Below are 16,363 nucleotides of genomic sequence, written 5' to 3' on the forward strand. Positions count from 1 at the left end.
TGTATCGGGGATCGCCGCCCCAGCCCGTGCAAGATTCGCCTCAAGATGAAAAACCCGGAGCCGGGGTACACGTGGGCTCCAACCCGGCCTCGGGGGAGCGCTGCTGGTCACAGCCCAGCCAGGCCAGGAGCTCCCACCACCGACCCTCCCCGTGGGAGAAACCGCGCTGCCAGGCTGGGACCGGCAAACCTGCTCCTGCTGCAAAAAGCATTTAATATGACGGGCGAGATCCGGATCTCCCTTCAGCTGTACAAATCTAGAGGCCAAACCCACCGACAGCACCGGCGCTTCCCCATACCTATGCCTTGCAGCAGATCAGAACCGTGGCACCGTGACCTATACAATTTATACACCAATTTTGAAAAGTCTAAAAATGGAAAAAGGAGGCTGAAGGCAGTATGTCTCCACCCTAACCACCAAACTTCATCGCTGGAGGGAAGGCACAGATGCAGACTTCACTCACACGATATTATCTGTGCGCTACATAGCAATCTGAAGGATATTTGCTCTCTAGGTAAACAGTGAAAATCAGATTATTTCAGGTGTTTTCTGCCATGAGATGACAGATGCTTGCTACAAAGAGATTCTTTAAAATGGACTTGAAAACACAAACTGTATTTCTTCGCCCTTCCCGCAGCAGGGTTCCTCCAGCAGAAAGAGCAGGAGCATTTTTCCCATTACCGCCCTGCGAGGCAGGGTCCCTGGGCTCGGCTGGGAAGCACCCCGTGCACGTCTGCAGGAGCTGCACCGTCTCATAGCTGCACTACAAATCAATAGTTTTATAAAAAACTTCTACCTGCTGCAGTGTTTTCCGCATGTCAGAATAAAGCCCAGGTCAGAGCAGAGCAGAGCGCATTGATCTCTGCCCAAGTTCATTACTCCCTCTAGAGTTAAACGCTGGGGGAAGGAGGGAGCCGCGGTGATGGATGAGCCAGGCGCCCGCAGCCGTGGCTGGTTGGGTTCAGAGGGTCCCACTTTGGGATCGCGAGAGAGCAGCAGCAGCGAAGGGCTCCGGGCTTCCCAAGGGAAAGCTCCTGGGAGCCAGCGGCGGCCGCACAGCGCTGGGAAGGAGCAGGAGGAGGATGCTGGAGGAGCCCGGGGGTCACCAGCCGCTGCGCCCAGCAGGGAACAGCCCCCGAGCCCAACCATCACAGCGGGGTCCCGGGGACGGACTCTGTGCTCTGAGCAGAGAGACCCTTTCCTTGGGCCAGCGCCGGGCTCCAGCCACCCCCCCCCGGAATGGTGGAGTGCGGCCCCCCCGGCCGGGAGCCGGCGAGCAAATACAGCTCTGCCTCTGGAGAGCGGCTCTGGGCTGGATCCTGAGCAAAGCAAAAGCATCAGATCGCCCAGAGTCACGTGGGGAGGCAAAAGACCCATGCACCGAAATACGGGGTTCACGTACAGGGTCAAGCGCAAGAGGAAAAAGCAGCGCAGGCCAAGCACGAGCGAGCCCCACGGTTCGGGCAGTCCGGTCTCGTGGCTGCTGCGTGGCCCGGGGTCCCTGCTCTGCCCCCTCAGACCTGACACCCCCACTTTGTGAAGCGCCCAACCGTGGGTGCAGCCGGAGCGGGAGCCGGGGACGTCACCCAGCGGGGACCGCGTGTCCCAGGCACGAGTCCCCGTCCCAAGCTCCCGCACCCCCGGCACGAGGGGCGGCGCGGCCCCCACCGCCCGGCCGGGACAGCGGGTGCTGAGGCCGCGTGACTGCACCTCAAGGGCTAAAACCCGCCAGGATCTTCCAGTGTATCATCAGAGACATTTAAATCATGCCACGAGGAAGCAAAGAGAGCATAAATTCCTCTCGGAGCTGGGAACACCTCCAGATGCAGAGCCTGAATTAAGTCCCATTTCCAGCTGATTTTCTGCCACCGCAGGAGGATGACAAACGGACACCGGGTCTGTGCGGGGGCCCAGCAGACGGGGAAGAGCCAAGCGTCCGCGCGTCTCAGGCGCACTTGGAAGGTTTCATTTTCCTCCTCAATTTGAAGTCATCAGTGAAAAGGCCCAGAGCAGATGCTGTCTGCTGTTGCAGCCACGCAGCCCTGATGAACCCCTGTGTGTCTGACAGGGATAGAAGGGAAGGTCGCTCGCGCACACACAAGTGAGAGCAGAGCCAGCGGCTCCTGGACCAGATAGACGCCGGCACTCGCTGCGTAACGAGGTCCCTTATCTGCACGCTCGCTGTTGCTCTGAAATAGCTGGCGCCTCCCTTGCAGGGCTCCTGTTCCAGCCGAACGTGCCCAGGGACTCGCTCTCAAGGATGAAACGCTCCTTATCTCCGTTAGCACCAGGTTTTCTGCCTACCGTTTCATTTCGCATGTGCCGTCGGTTCGGCTCAGGGTGGGCATCTGCAAGATGGGGGAATCCAGTGGCCGCTTCCACGCGGCGACACCACAAAGACCCCGGCGGCACCACGTCCACCGCCATCACAACTCGTGCACCCGTGAGGTTCGCACGTGTGTTTTCCCTGGGATGCCCATCTGCTGGGCGGCAAAGACAAGCCTGCGGAGCTGGAGGTTGCAGTGAAGCTCTGAAGAGCTGGATGAGAGGCTGGAAGGGTGGGAGGGCCCAGCCACATCAGCGGCACCTCCTGGGGGATCGCCCTGACCGGGGCCCCAGGAGGACCCAGACCCCACGGTGCAGCCGGGAGGATCCACTCGCCACGGCCGTGGCACAGGGACCGTCCCCTGGTGACACGGCCCCGGCCCGGCACTCCCCAAGGACACCCAGAACCAAACCGAGAGGGGTCAGTCCTTCCTGCTGGCAACCGAGCTCCGCTCACGTTCGTTCTGATGCAATCCAAGCCCCGTGTTTTCTTTCGATAGCAGAGCTACTCAGCAACTGCATCTTCAGCTTAAGGCATCCAGGGAAGAAAAAAAAACCCCAAGCCCCACAGCTACGGAGGCGCTGAGGGTTGCCTCGTGCATTATTTTGAAATTCACCTTTGTAGGGGTTGGTGCGGGGGCACCCCGAGGCTCAGCACCCCCGGCTCTGGGGCACGGCGGCAGGTTCGCTCTCCAGTCCCTGCTGCCTGCCGGCCCTGCCTGCCCTGCCCGCAGCCGCTCTCACCCCCGATGCTCCCCCAGGGGCGGCCGGTCCCACATCCCCTCAGCCCCACAAGCTGCAGGGCCGTGCACGGAGCTCTCCCGAGGTCGATGAGCCAACGCTTGAATCCACGGCTGCCTGGGAGAGTGGATTGGGTTGTTCATCTCTCTGACGGGCAGAATAAACACCCTCCACATTGATACCGAGCTCATTTCTGATACTTGTTTAGAGGCTTGACAATCCCTGTATAAAAGGATTTCCTTCCACAGCTGAAGTTTGACATTCCTGCATTATTAGATTATTTGCAAAGGTCTGTGTGTGCTGCAGGAAAACAACGCTACCGACATCCAACATTACAACCTTCTCCTCCACAAACCATCCCGGGCGCAATGAGCCACGGAGACAGCGCCCGTCTGAAAACCCCCGACGCAGAGAAGCAGCCAGGGGAGGCGGCGGGGTGGGAGCTCGGGAGAGCGAACACAACCCAACCACACCGTAACAACAAAAAATAATTAAAAAAATAAATCAAGCGGGGAGGCAGGCCCGGGAGGGGGTTTTGGGTAGAGGGAGCCCTGCCCCAGACACACCAGCCGCTGGGTTCAGACTCCAGCACCACCACAGCTCCTCGTGCCGCTACCGGCACAGCCCTTCCCGGTGGCACAACGTGGCTGGGAGAGCACCGGGGCCCCGTGGATGGGGAGAGCATCCCTGGGGCACCGAAGCACAGCGGCTCCGTCCCCTGCCCGCACCCCCGGCCCCCGCCCTAGGGAACCCTGGGGGTCCCAGCACGGCGCGGGGGAAGGTGGTGGGAACCTCCACCCAGCGCGGAGGGGCTTTGGGAGCCACAGGTCTCTGCCCAGAGCCGCCCCCGTGCAGGGAAGGTTATCCAAAGCATAAAATTCCTGAGAAAATTACTTGAAAAGAGTTATTTCTTCAGAGAACAATTCGTGCCCATTTCCAGACCATTAACTCCTTCCTCCTCTGCAGAACCCACCATCAGGTTCCTGACGGAGAGAAGTGCTGTCACAGGTGTCAATCATTTTGGCAACCGTTCCCTCTTTCCAAACCATTGTTTTAAGCACCAAAAAAATCAAATGTAAAAAAAACCCCCACAAACCCAAAACAACCCTTCCCCCTCCAGATTATTTACTGCCATATGAGAAAAGCCATCCCTGAAACCCAGGTCTTAGAAGAAAAAAATTATTAAAAAAAAAAAAAAATCGATAGTTTAAGTGACTTATTTGTGCTGTTGAAGGTTTGTTTCCCAATTTTGACAATGTCTCTCTGTATTCAGTGCAGCCTGGGTCTCTCTACCGGGATGTCAAGCGGTATCCCTCAGTCACGATTTGCACTCATTTCTCCCGTTCAGAGAGGCTCAGCCGGGAGCGGAGCTGCAGAGGGAAGGGGGAGCATGGGGCGCCGCAGGGGCGAAGGGTGACGCTCCCGCTGCAGAACACCCTCCCCTCTCCGTTCTCTTAGAGCGCAAGTTTCCTTGCACCTCCCCATCACCAGAGTGCCTCATCAATCATGTTCCCTCTAATTAACTTCTAATTTACCTCTTTAGTCAAATCTGTTTACAATCAGAGACAAGAAAACACGACCCAACAAGAGGTGCAATGGAGATCGGTCTCTCTCCCCGCACACTCCGCTGCCCCCGTGCCGCAGCCCGGCCCGGCACCCAGAGCACGGGCAGCAGCTCTGCCTGCGCCCGCAGAGCGGGCAGAGCACAGGCAGCAGCGGGTGCACCAGCCCCGCGTCCTGCCTGAAACCTGCCCGGGGCTCTTCCCAGCCGCGCTCCGGCCTCTGCTCCGGCCATCCCCACCTCGGGAAGGTTTCAGCATCTCCCCGTACGCGAGATCTCCCACCACGCCCGAGCCCTCGGGGCCGCCCCGTGTTCCCCCCGGCGCTGCTGGCACACGGCCCCCCCCGGGGCGGGCACGGGAACGCGTGGCTTGACGTGCCGAGGGCTCGCAGATGAACCAAAGCCGCTTGGCTCCTGTCGCCTCGTGAGATGCCCCCGCCATCGCCTCCAGCAGCTCGGAGCCCGAGGGGTGCTGCCTGGGCTCCGCGCCGCTCCCTCGCCCCACTCCCCAAAACCACGTTTAGCCCAAAAGCCAACAGCGATGCTGCTGCCCCTGCGCTTTCACCCAGGGTCAAAAAAACCAGAAGGGGTTAAACCAGGGAACAAACCCCACTGTCCACAACCTACAAATGCTTCCTTAAGAAAATCTGTTATTAGCTCAACCCTTTAATCCTCCCCCAATTACAATAACGACATTCTCCACAGCTGCTAAGACTCATGGCGCCCGTCCTCATACCTCCAAGGCTTTTCTGTGCTGCTCAACATTACAGCAAAAATGAGCTGGCCTGCAGCAGCACATTAAGCTGAATAATTACCTTAATTAATAACAGCGGGCCCAGGTGGGCATCCAGCCCCTCCCAAGGACCAAGGCAGAGGATCCGGCGCCTCCCGGCAGCAGGGCTCCCGGTCGGGGCGCAGGTGCGCGGTGGAGCCGGGTGCCGAAGGCTCCCCCGACCTCAGGAGAGGCACAAAGCCACCTCCCTGCCCCAGGCCCCGCACCGATAAAATCTGCTTTTGAGAGCGCAGCTCAGCTCCCACAGGCCCACACCAAGATCACGATTTATCGGTCATCACCCTCTTTCAGCGCATCTCCCTCTCCTCACCAAATTTCATTATGTATCTGCTGAAAATATTTATGGAGCAGGGATTTCTCCAGGCACAAGCGTTAGGAGCGGCAATGCAAGCCCAGAGGCCAACCCATGGACAGGGACGGTCCCGGGAGCAGGGGGAGCGCAGGCAGAAGCGGGGGGCTCCGACCTCCCGTCTGTGCCGGGGCGGTGCCAGGGTGCTGGAGAGCCAGCCCCCGTCGCAGCACCCTGGGTCACCAACACCCATCAGGCCTTGGGGACGCTGAACGGGGGTTTTTTGTGCTTTACCAGGGTTTTGTACAAGATAACGGGTTTCATACGTCCCAGACAGGGCAGGGAGCTGCTTCCAGTCCCTCCGGTACACTGGGACCACCAGGCAGAGGATCCTAACTTTTGTGCAGTGGGGTTCCTCCCTCTGAAAGAGTTTGGAAATTAGGAGGAGAGAATAATTCATCATCCGTCTTGTAAAAGCCTGACTTGCAGTAACAAGCTCTGTGCTAATTCCTCAGCAACATCTGGAGCATCCTTATCTGTCACAGGGAGAGGCGACGGCTGGGTTGTGCTCAGGTAGGCACCGGCATTTTGACTTTTCGTAATCCCCGCAAATACCTCCTTCGGCTCAGGAAGAAAAAAATAAGTGAAAACACTCCATGCAAGGCGTTCCTTCTCCCGAGGCCGGGCTGTCCCGCTGGCGCAGGAGCTGCCGCTGCCATCGGGCCGCTCAGCGGCGGGTTCCTGTGCCGTCCCCTGGGGAGGGCTGTGGCTGCGGCACAGCGCGGCGCAGCACCACGGCAGGGGCCCACTGGCCATGGGAACCACGAGGCACAGCGCAGGGGGTGGCACCACGTCCCCAGCCCTGTGGCCCCCGGGAGAAAGCTGCGCTCTCCCATTGCCACCCCTGACTCATGCCGCAGCACGGGCACCGGCTCCTCCTGCGGCCACCCAGGCCAGAGAGCAGGCAACGGCTCCGGCAGCAGCTCTGGCAGCAGCTGTCCCGTGCCCCAGCCGCCCCTTTGCAGCCCGTCCTGCCAGGCACAGAGAACACCAGCTCGCAGGACGATGCTGAGCCCCAGTCCACATCACCAGTTGTCCCCGTTCCAGGTGGGAAAGTCGTGACCCTTCTCGCGAGCCGGGACAGCACCGGCCGCTGGCACCCGGAGCGACACCGGGACCCTTCCCCACTGCCCTGGGAGTGCAGCGAACCTGCACGCCACGGCACCACCATGGCACAAAGTTTTTGGTTCCTTCACCCCCGGTCCCTTGCCACGAATACTCCCAGTACGCGTTCACTGGCACAACCCACTGTGGCAGCGACTGACATCGAGCAAACGCAAAAACCCAGAAGCAAACTACCCTGAAACAACCCGGTGAGAGTCGTTAAAGCTCGGGCTCGTTTCTAGCTCCAAACACCCGCTCTAAGAGCGGCTCTCATCCCGGTGGAAGCAGCAGTACCCCATGTAATTGCAGGGTACACACCACGTTAAATCACCACTGCCTCAATACCACTTCTTTCAGTGAACTATCCAGAGACTTAAAGGATTTGGTGAAGCGCTTTGAAGAGCTAACAAATTACAAAAGGGAAAAAAAAAACAATCAAAGAAAAGCTGTCTTATACAAAAGGAACATTCATTACGAGCAGCCTGAGCTCCCTCCAGCAGCACCGCTCCCGGAAAGCGAGCCGGCCAGCCATTAGAGCAGGGAATGATTTCCAGCCCAGAGTCTCCATATTTAGTAACCCAGCTAATGCTTCGAGAATGGAAATGGTGAAGGAGGAGAAATTTACTTTCCGAAAGCAAAACTCCAGCTGAAGCAGCAACACGGGAGAGGGGTTTTCACTCCGCCAGACGCCGCTGGAGGTTTTCCCCATCCGAGAGGAGCCGGCTCAGAGCAGCGATCGTGCACCGCACACCCGCACCAGCTCACTAACCGTGCACCGAAACGATTGCGCATACGCACGCGTGTGTGGCAAACACAGTGAAATCAGATTAAAGACAGAACATTTAGATTTGAAAAACTTACCTTGTACTCAAGCAGTCTATACTATTTTCAAGATCCTCCCTGCCCTTTCCCCCCCCAGATATGTGGCCCCTACTTTTCAGTCGAAGCTGTTTCACGTTCGTTAAGTCCGCTTTCTGTTCTGCCTCAAACCTCCTTCCTCACCCCCCCTCCCTTTCTCCTCAGCTTTTCAAACGCAAGTGCACTGTCAGACAGGGAACAACAGATCATCTTCCAGGAGGAAAACCAGAGACCAGCTTTGACCACAAACCCACTGTCTGTGGTGTGGAAAGGGAACAATGCCCTGACTCAAGTAAAGTAAAACACTAAACACATCTGAAAGATAAAGGAAAAAACACCTTTAAGGAAGCGGGTTGAAAACAGAGAGGAATGAGGAATTCAAACAAGTTCTGCACCAAAAATGTGTTTTTGCAGCCTTTTGTGGCTGCTGAAACCATGACTCCCATGTTGATCCCCTGAACAACAGTGTTTGACAGCACCCAGGCCAGCAGTGCCTACGCAGTCATGATTGAAGGAAGCCTTTAAGCTTCCCTGACAATGCATTTTTCTTGGAGATAAAAAATGAATGCTGCCAGCATGCAAATCTCTCTAAATTAGGCAAGGCCCAGCTTGCTGGAGCCGCGATGTTTTGTGATGACAGTCATTAACTTCAGCAGAAGAAAAGAGGATGTGGGAAAATATTCTCAGCTACTTCTTGTCCCAGTTGGGAGTCACTGCTGGGGGAAGCGGTGGGGTTTGGCACGCTGACATCTGAAATTACACTGCAAGCGCAGAAGGGTAACAGAAAGACGCGCTGCGGTCTGTGCCGCCGCAGTCAGTCGGTCGGTCAGAGGCGAATCGCTTGGTCTTGCTGCAGCTCCCACAGCGCACCTGCGAAAGGCTGCGGGAGCCGGGCTTTCCCTCTTCTACTGGGGAACTTATTGCTGCTGCTGTAAGCAGCCAGGCTCCCAGTTCAAGAATCAGAATACTGATTTTCTACAGAACAAGCACAGCCTAGACCTAAAGCCGACTGCGAAAGGAAGTCAATGGCATTTGGGCATTTCATTGATTACTTAGCCTCCCTCTCAGTTTTGAGTATAACCTGGGCAGACTCACCCCAACATCCCCTTCAGGAGGGGCGACGGCCGACCGGCCTGCGCCAAAACTTGCCTTCGACTCTGACTCACCTTCGGGAAGATTTAGCAGGAATGGCTAACGTGGTTGATTCCTGGTTACCCTCTGCCACTGACGAACAGTTGAACTGGACACATACCACCGCCTCAGCCTCCCCAGTTTATGTCAGTACAGTGGGTTGTACATTTTCATTAACGTATCTGGCTGGAATAACTTGCAAACAATCTCTTGAGCTACCTGGGCTTCCTCTCTACCCTCCCTCTAAGGCGTATACTGTTGTATTGTTTCACAGCGATCACTGCGGTTTGACTTAGGGCTGCCCCACTGCAAGGTATGCGGCTGCAATCCCACTCACAGCAGACTACTTAAATAACAAACAAGGAATTTGAAAAAAGCAAACTATCTTTAATATCTCCAAAATCCCGTTTAGAAGCAGTTTCATAGAAACATCACTTTTATCGTGCAATCAAGGCTGGAGGAGGGCAGCAGAAGGAGAGCGAGCCAGACGCCGTGTCCTCGTGGGCTGACATGGAATTTGGCCCCCGAGTCCTCAGAAATTCTCCAGCAGATCCAGGATCCGCTTCTGCTCGCTCTCCCGAAACTCCTGGTTCTTCCCATCCCCGATGTTCTCCGCGTACTCTGCGGGGGAGAAAGCAGACAGACAACAGGCTTTGAGCGAGATACTAACGAACGATGGGCAACTTCTCTTGCAGACACCACAGCAGAATGTAAATCTGCATCCACTGCAAACAACTGAATGGGAATTTATGCAAGGAGCATTGATGGTTTTTCTCCCTGTCCCCAGGGTTAAAGCTCTGCATGATAAACATCTACTGACCCCTCGTTAAAAGCTTTGGTAGCAAACAGAGGCCGTAGCAGGAACGCCCTGCTCTCGTCACTAAGCAGCCCAACAAGCCCAAGCAGATGCTAGCACCCAGGGGTGGTACCCCTTCCCCAGCACCTAAGCATTCGGAACGGTGACCGTCCAGGCGCTCCCCCCAACTCCTCTGTTATCCCAGCGGAGCAGCCCACTGGCAGCCGTCTGAACGGGACAGTCGTATCGCTGGCCTCTTTCAGCCCAAGAAATGCGAACGGTCCTGGACAACACTGGCTTTCCAGGTTGCTTTTAACACCGAGTATCATCAGGGAAGGTCAGGCAGGGGCTGTTACACAATTGTTAAACGTTCCTAACCCTGGGTGTAACCTGTCTGTTGTCCAAGCATCCTGAAGGAGGATTTTTGTCAAGTAGACACCAATTCCCCGATCTACAAGTGCTTTTAACCCATACGGAAGAAAACACACCACTTCAGATTTAATTACAAAAGAGACTCTTTGTCTTCAGGCAGAAGATACCAGACGCTGATCAAGGTCTTGCCCATCCATGCACACGGCCAAACACCGTGGAACCAAAAATCTCCTCTGCAGCTCTCCTTCCTGACATTCATTTAAAGCCAGCAGCTCTCATTCCCGTACCAGCTCCCTCCTTCCTGCCACCAGAACCTGCATATTCAAAGATGGTTTAAAAAGAAAAAATGAAAAGCAGGTTTTGAGCTGCGAAAGCAAGGAGCTGAACAAATCTTAGTAAATCAGGAGCAGACTGCCTGGTTAGACAGTGTTTTCCAGCCTCCACCTTCTTGCATTCTTTCCCTTCTTCCTAAACAAACAGAACAGCTTGTATTCAGCATCTGAATGGTAAGTTGCTGTAGAAAGTTTGCTTTAATATTTATACGTTCAGCACTGCTACATGCTTCTGAGCTCCATCAAAGCCTTTATTATAAGAGCACTGAAAAGAGTGAGGACAGGGAGAAGTTAGCTGATGTGGGAGTCTTTCCTCCTGTGCGCACTCTCTCTCCACGTACAAGAAGCAGAGTTCTTTGCCAGGGCCTCTGGGAGAAATCCTTTTAATATTTATAAACTGCTACAGTACCTGTAACAAGAGCAGGCAGGTAACGCTGAGGTTTGCTGCCAGTGAACCTGACCTCCTCGCTGTCCTGGGGAAGGGGGACCAGCACAGGGCACTCTTCCCTCAGATGGAGGAGAAACTCTCCATCGCACTTAACGAAGACAGCAGCAAGCTAATAGATTCGTTGTAGCTACCTATGGACTGGCTAATTGCACAAGGGCAAGGCCCCAGCAGCCCGGCGTCAGCTCTGCTGCGGTTTGCACGCTTTAGCAAAGGGCTGCACCACGGCGCCTGGGGATCAAAACCTGCCACCCGCTCCTGGCAGGAGATAAACCCCACTGCGGCAGAGACGGGGTTACCTTCCCAGGAGAAGGTGCCAGGTAAGGCCAGCGTTTAGCTCAGGTTCTCCTGTCTGCTTCGGGCAGTACCAGAGCTGTCAGCAGCCGTGCCCCCGTGGGGAGCTCGCCGAGGAGCAGGCTCTGTCCCCAGCGAGCCCTTTCCGTGCTTTGTCAGAGTAAGTGCCTCTGAAACAGATGCAGCAAGTGCAATTGCCTGTGTTTATTGCAGCCCAAGGGCAACGCTTCCCTGCCTGCCGCTACCTCTCGACAGCTCAGGATACCCACGTGAGGGACGGACGTGGTCCCTGAGCCTGGCACAGCGCTGGGGCAGCCCGGGTGGGCCCCGGCTGCAGGCAGAGCTCTGCGCTCGAAGCGTCCGCACCGCAGGCAGCGGGCTCGTGGCCCAGCTCCGGTTTTAGCTTTAAGGACTGCTCGAGTACTTGAACATACAACTCAAGCAGGGAAACTGCCGAGTGCCACTAATGACACAGCCCTTCTATTGCCCCAGTGAGATCGCTCAGACAAAAGCAAGCCACAAATTCCTCTAATCTTGTCCAAAAGCTCAGTATTTTTCCTTCTAAATATTTAGGCTTCGTAAGACTAAAATCCCAGTGACTCCCAATGCAGACTGTTTACTGGGTTACCAACAGTTGCTAATGCTAATTTGAAGAGATCAGATGATACCCCCAGAACCAGGCTTTAAAAAAAAAAAAAACCAAAACTATCTCCCACCAAGGTTTTATGTATTTACTTTTTTATTTAAAATTCCACCACTTCAGTGAGACAGCAAAAAAAAAAATCAAACGTAAGCTCCCCCTGCCAACAGTTAAACAGAGCTTACACATTGCTGTAGCTACACAAAGGGAAAGGACCTAAGATTGGTTTCTGCTTCATTAGACAAAATACGATGGTTACAGAACAGTAAAAATCAATAGGGAAATATTGAAGCTTGTAATGGATATTGGAAGCTATAAAGCCTGCACATACTGAGGGACCACAGGCCAAATTTAGCACAGTCCTCCTAACATACCTACCTTTTCTTTTTGATGACCCATGCTAACAGGTTGGGTTCGTTACATTCAATAGGCATTCCACCTTCCCGGCTCCCTGATGTGCCCACTACCTTCACCGAAACCAGATGCCTAACCAGGCATCCGTCGCCTGTCAGCACCTCTGGGGAGGGACCTCCGCACCCCAGTTCCTCTGAGAGCGGTAGGGAATGGCATGCTTTCCTGTTCCAGGGCCGGGTATCGCCATTTAGAGAGGTCTGTGCTTCACTCCATTCCCAATGACAGAGATGGAGACCAAGAATTGCCCCAAGATACAGACACCACTTGCTGTCATGAAGACCAGTCTCCATCCCAAAAACATCCCCCCAGCCAAGGCACGCACCATTCAGTCGTTTTCTTCCAAAGGATAAACTAACTGTCCCGTTGCAAGTAATGCCTGATCTCCCAGAAAAGGGAACTGTGGGAGGACTGGTCAGCCTGCAGAAATGCATTTAATGAGCGTTCAGTTATTCCCTGCCCACTCCTCCCCCTTGAAAGCCCTACCATAAGAAAACAGTCTTGCTTCCTCACTTGCATCATAAGTAATTCTGAGCAACCCCAAGGGATCCATCAGCTGTCAGGTTGCCAGAGAAACATGGAGAATATGTAGGCCATAAAAATCAAACTAAAAACCGAGCACCTAATTAGTATGCAAAAATAGAAAATAAAAACTGAACAAGAGCAAAACACTGAACGAAAAGTAAAAATAAACCAGCCCTCATCTGTCCTGAGAGCAAGTTGGAAAGTGGCCTGGAAACATTTCAGCCAAGGCTCAAGGCTCCCGACCTCTCAGCCATTCGGGATAAGAGAGTCCTACAGTTCAGACATCAATTAAATGTGGGAGATCGCCCGCTGGCCCCCCAGCCCCCCGGGAGGCAGGCTTCCAGGGGCTACAACCAAACTACTCCAACAGGCAAGCTGTGTTCAACGAACCGACTCCTCGGGAGAGGCAGGTACTTGTCCGTGGTGTCACTTCTGTTAAAAGTTGGTGAATCTACACTGACAACATATTTGGACGTAGGTACGTAACTACTGAGAAAGTTAAATTTCACCAGCACAGACTGCAGATAAGCTCAGTGCCGCTCCTACCCGTCAGGAATCTTCTGGGCCCCACTGCAGTATTTCACAAGGGCCCACCAACAAATTTATTTCTAAGGTCATTGACAATTGTGATGGCAAAAGTCTCTAAAACTGGCAAGCACAAGAGTTGGGGAGAGCTGAAGACAGAGCCCCAAATACTGTATCCATCACCTGTATTATTAACAAGCCACATGTGGCCTCTTCAGGCAGAGAACGCGTTACTGCTGAGAGTACTGAACCTGCTGTACAATCCACAGCTTGCAAGACATGACAAAACCACTGAAAAAGTTTCACAATGCAAGTCACTGTTTGTGAAAGAAAGAATCAGATGAAATTTTAATGCAGCTGCCCTCCAATTCAGCTTAGTATGTAAATCAACAAACCAAAGACACGAACGTGAGATGTGTAAATAGAGCGAGGTGTGCAGACAAATCCCTTGGGCACCCGTGGCCCAGGTCAAGCGCGGGAATCTGAAAGCAGACGTGTGCCGTGCTCTAAGCTGGAAATGGACAGTTTGGAGGCAGGAATTGTCAAGTATCATAATTACAAGCAGAAAAGACATCTTATCCAGTCCCCTCTGTTTATCAGCAGGCATTAACATGCACTTGCTGGCAAAGGACAAGGGCCAAAGAGATTGCCTATAGCTGCAGGTAATCTCACGCTGCCAGAAAATCACTCTTAATTTCGTCATACCAGCCATCCTTCTGATCCCCTTCTTTCCTGCATATGGGAAGGGAGAAAACCGACAGGATCCACAAGAAAAAAGCTGCCTGTACCTGCCAGCATCGAGGGCGGGAAGAAAACGCCAGGAGAACATCACTGTTATTCCCAAAGAAAGCAGAGACATCGAAACAACACAGCTCACAGCCCAGTACCCCCGGAGATGCTGCCAACCTTCCTTTCTCTCCAGAAGAGAGAGAGACTCCTCGCCCCGCACCGAAAACACCACAGCCCCTCAGGAGCAGACAGGTCCTGCAAAACCCTCTGCGAAACGAGGCGGCGTCTCCTGTGGGCAGCAGGTTACCCGCTGCTCTAGCTGAGCCCCGCAGCTCGGAGGCGGCTGGGGGGAGACTCCGAGTCCTGTCCTCCTCTTCCCCAGTTCAACTGGCTGCTTCTGCTGAAGGACAGCAGGCTACAGATGAGAGCCACAGCTCAAATAAGCATTGCTCTAATTCAACATAAGCATTAAAAATAACAAGCAGTACTTTAAAACTGGGATTGCAAATCACAACAGCTACATTTTAAAGCTACGGAGGATACTTTAATGCTATAATCCATATTAATCTGACACTAAGCACAAGACAAATACACCACGGATACTAATATGGTGCAGATGGTAAAGTGCAGGGCCATGTTAATGACAGATGAGACTCTACTATTCTTCCCTCTAGCATGCATATACACTTCCCTTAAATATTTACTCTGGCGTTAATGTCAGCGGCGAGTTCCAGCCAGTCTGTAGCTGATGGCAGCATGAAGTGATGTGCTGTTCCATGACAGCAGACAACAGCAAGTGTACCAACTCCGAGGTAAAGCATGCCTCTTATCAGGGTGATTCCAGCCCTGCCCAGATCTCAGAACACTAGTCAACTGCAGCCTGAAGATGCTCATGAAGTCAAGGAGGATTACATGCAAAGGCTCATCCTACAAAGCGATGACCAAGCTGCCCCTGGTAGAGGTGAGACACTTGCATAGGAATATCTCAACTCACCCTTTAGGATGTGTCGAACAATTTTAATGGAGCTGCCTCTCATGTTCAGAATCTGATGGACTCTCTGACGAATCTGATGGGGGATAGGAAAGAGAAGAAAGTAATCTTCAATACAACACAAAACCATGTACAACCCCACTTTTTCCCACTTTGAGGGAAGAGCAGAAGCCCTGAGCACCACAAAACCCAGCTCAGCCTTGCTAGTCCACAGTCCCAGAGCACCTACTCAGAAACATCCAGGAAGGCACGTGGCACAGGTACAAGTAACCACATAACACACTCACAACCCCCCACGTATTGACACCAGCAGAGATGCAGTATTTTGGACAGACCAAGAGAAGTCAGCTGCTGTAGTCTGTGCCTTTTTGAGACCTTCTGAGATAATGTCCCCTTCCACTACTCTCTCAGCAGTGGCATACACAGGGCCTCTCCATTTCAAACCATGACCTCGCTCACGGCAGATTGTATGAATTCAGTGACAATGACCAGCTTCTGTACCCACTAATGCCCTCCTAACTGCTATAACTTGATGAAGCTGTATGGACACAAGTGCAATAAGCAGGAGGTTTCCTCCCAGAAAAGGAATTAAAGAGAAGATTATTCAATGAGGCAGTATTTGCAAGGATTTAGAGTCTTGTTTGTATCACGGATGGAAACACAGATGATCTGCCAGCCTTGTATACAGCTTTACCTGGGGAACATTGGCGTTACAGATTTCTGCCATGATGTAACAAATGAGCTGTAGAACAAAGAGACCGGCATCCAGGCGACGGAGATAGAATTCGTCTTCCATGTCATCGTCTATTATCTCTCCCCGACGCACCATGTCCTGTAAGGCAGCACAAAGAAAAGGTGTGATGACTGCCTCTCAAAGTACTTCCCGTTAGCAGTGGCAAAATGTTGGTGATATTTGCAGTTTCTTAAGAAACGCTTTGTTCCCCAAAACATTAACATCCATACATTTCTCCCCAAAGAAGTAGGACTTTTAACAATTCATTTCAATTCACAAAACATTTCTTTCAGTTTTGAACGAGGTTTTGCCTTTGCTGGTTGCGAAGTGTGTCCATCTGCAAATTAAGATTTTAATGTAAACACACAAATTACATTTCTAAATTGAGCGATTAGAGACTGTGAATATGGAACAAACCAGTGTATCTATTATTTCTAAGTTCTTTGTCAAAATGGAACAAAACCCCTGCTCTTTTACTGGCCATTTGAGGGTGCTGTTAAGCAGTGCAGAACATGACTCCAGCAGACTCAAGGACCTATCAGGATTCCAACTTCATTACCGACTGATGAATGAGAAAACAGGTCCAAAAATTCCGCACAAGTACAGCTTTACCATGCCCAGCCTTGCCCTTCCAGCTTCGTGCGTTAGGGATACGGACGGGGCTTGGCCCCAGCCGGGGTCCGTTAGCAGAAGACCACTGGCTTCGGC

The 16,363-nt window shown here is 53.3% G+C and overlaps 1 protein-coding gene across 1 annotated transcript in view; it reads right to left on the reverse strand.

Annotated features, from left to right (window-relative positions):
- Positions 1–9,228: 9,228 nt before the first annotated feature.
- Positions 9,229–16,363, reverse strand: part of CTNNBL1 (catenin beta like 1) — a 55,898-nt gene continuing 48,763 nt past the window's right edge. The window contains exons 14-16 of the mRNA XM_050907438.1: positions 15,617–15,754; positions 14,926–14,998; positions 9,229–9,483 (exon numbers count right to left, since the gene is read on the reverse strand). Coding sequence (XP_050763395.1) covers positions 9,395–9,483; positions 14,926–14,998; positions 15,617–15,754 — 300 coding nt within the window. The 3' untranslated portion in view covers positions 9,229–9,394. The remainder of the gene's footprint in view (positions 9,484–14,925; positions 14,999–15,616; positions 15,755–16,363) is intronic.

The sequence above is a fragment of the Gymnogyps californianus genome, chromosome 17, assembly GCF_018139145.2.
Source record: "Gymnogyps californianus isolate 813 chromosome 17, ASM1813914v2, whole genome shotgun sequence".
Lineage (NCBI taxonomy): Eukaryota > Metazoa > Chordata > Aves > Accipitriformes > Cathartidae > Gymnogyps > Gymnogyps californianus.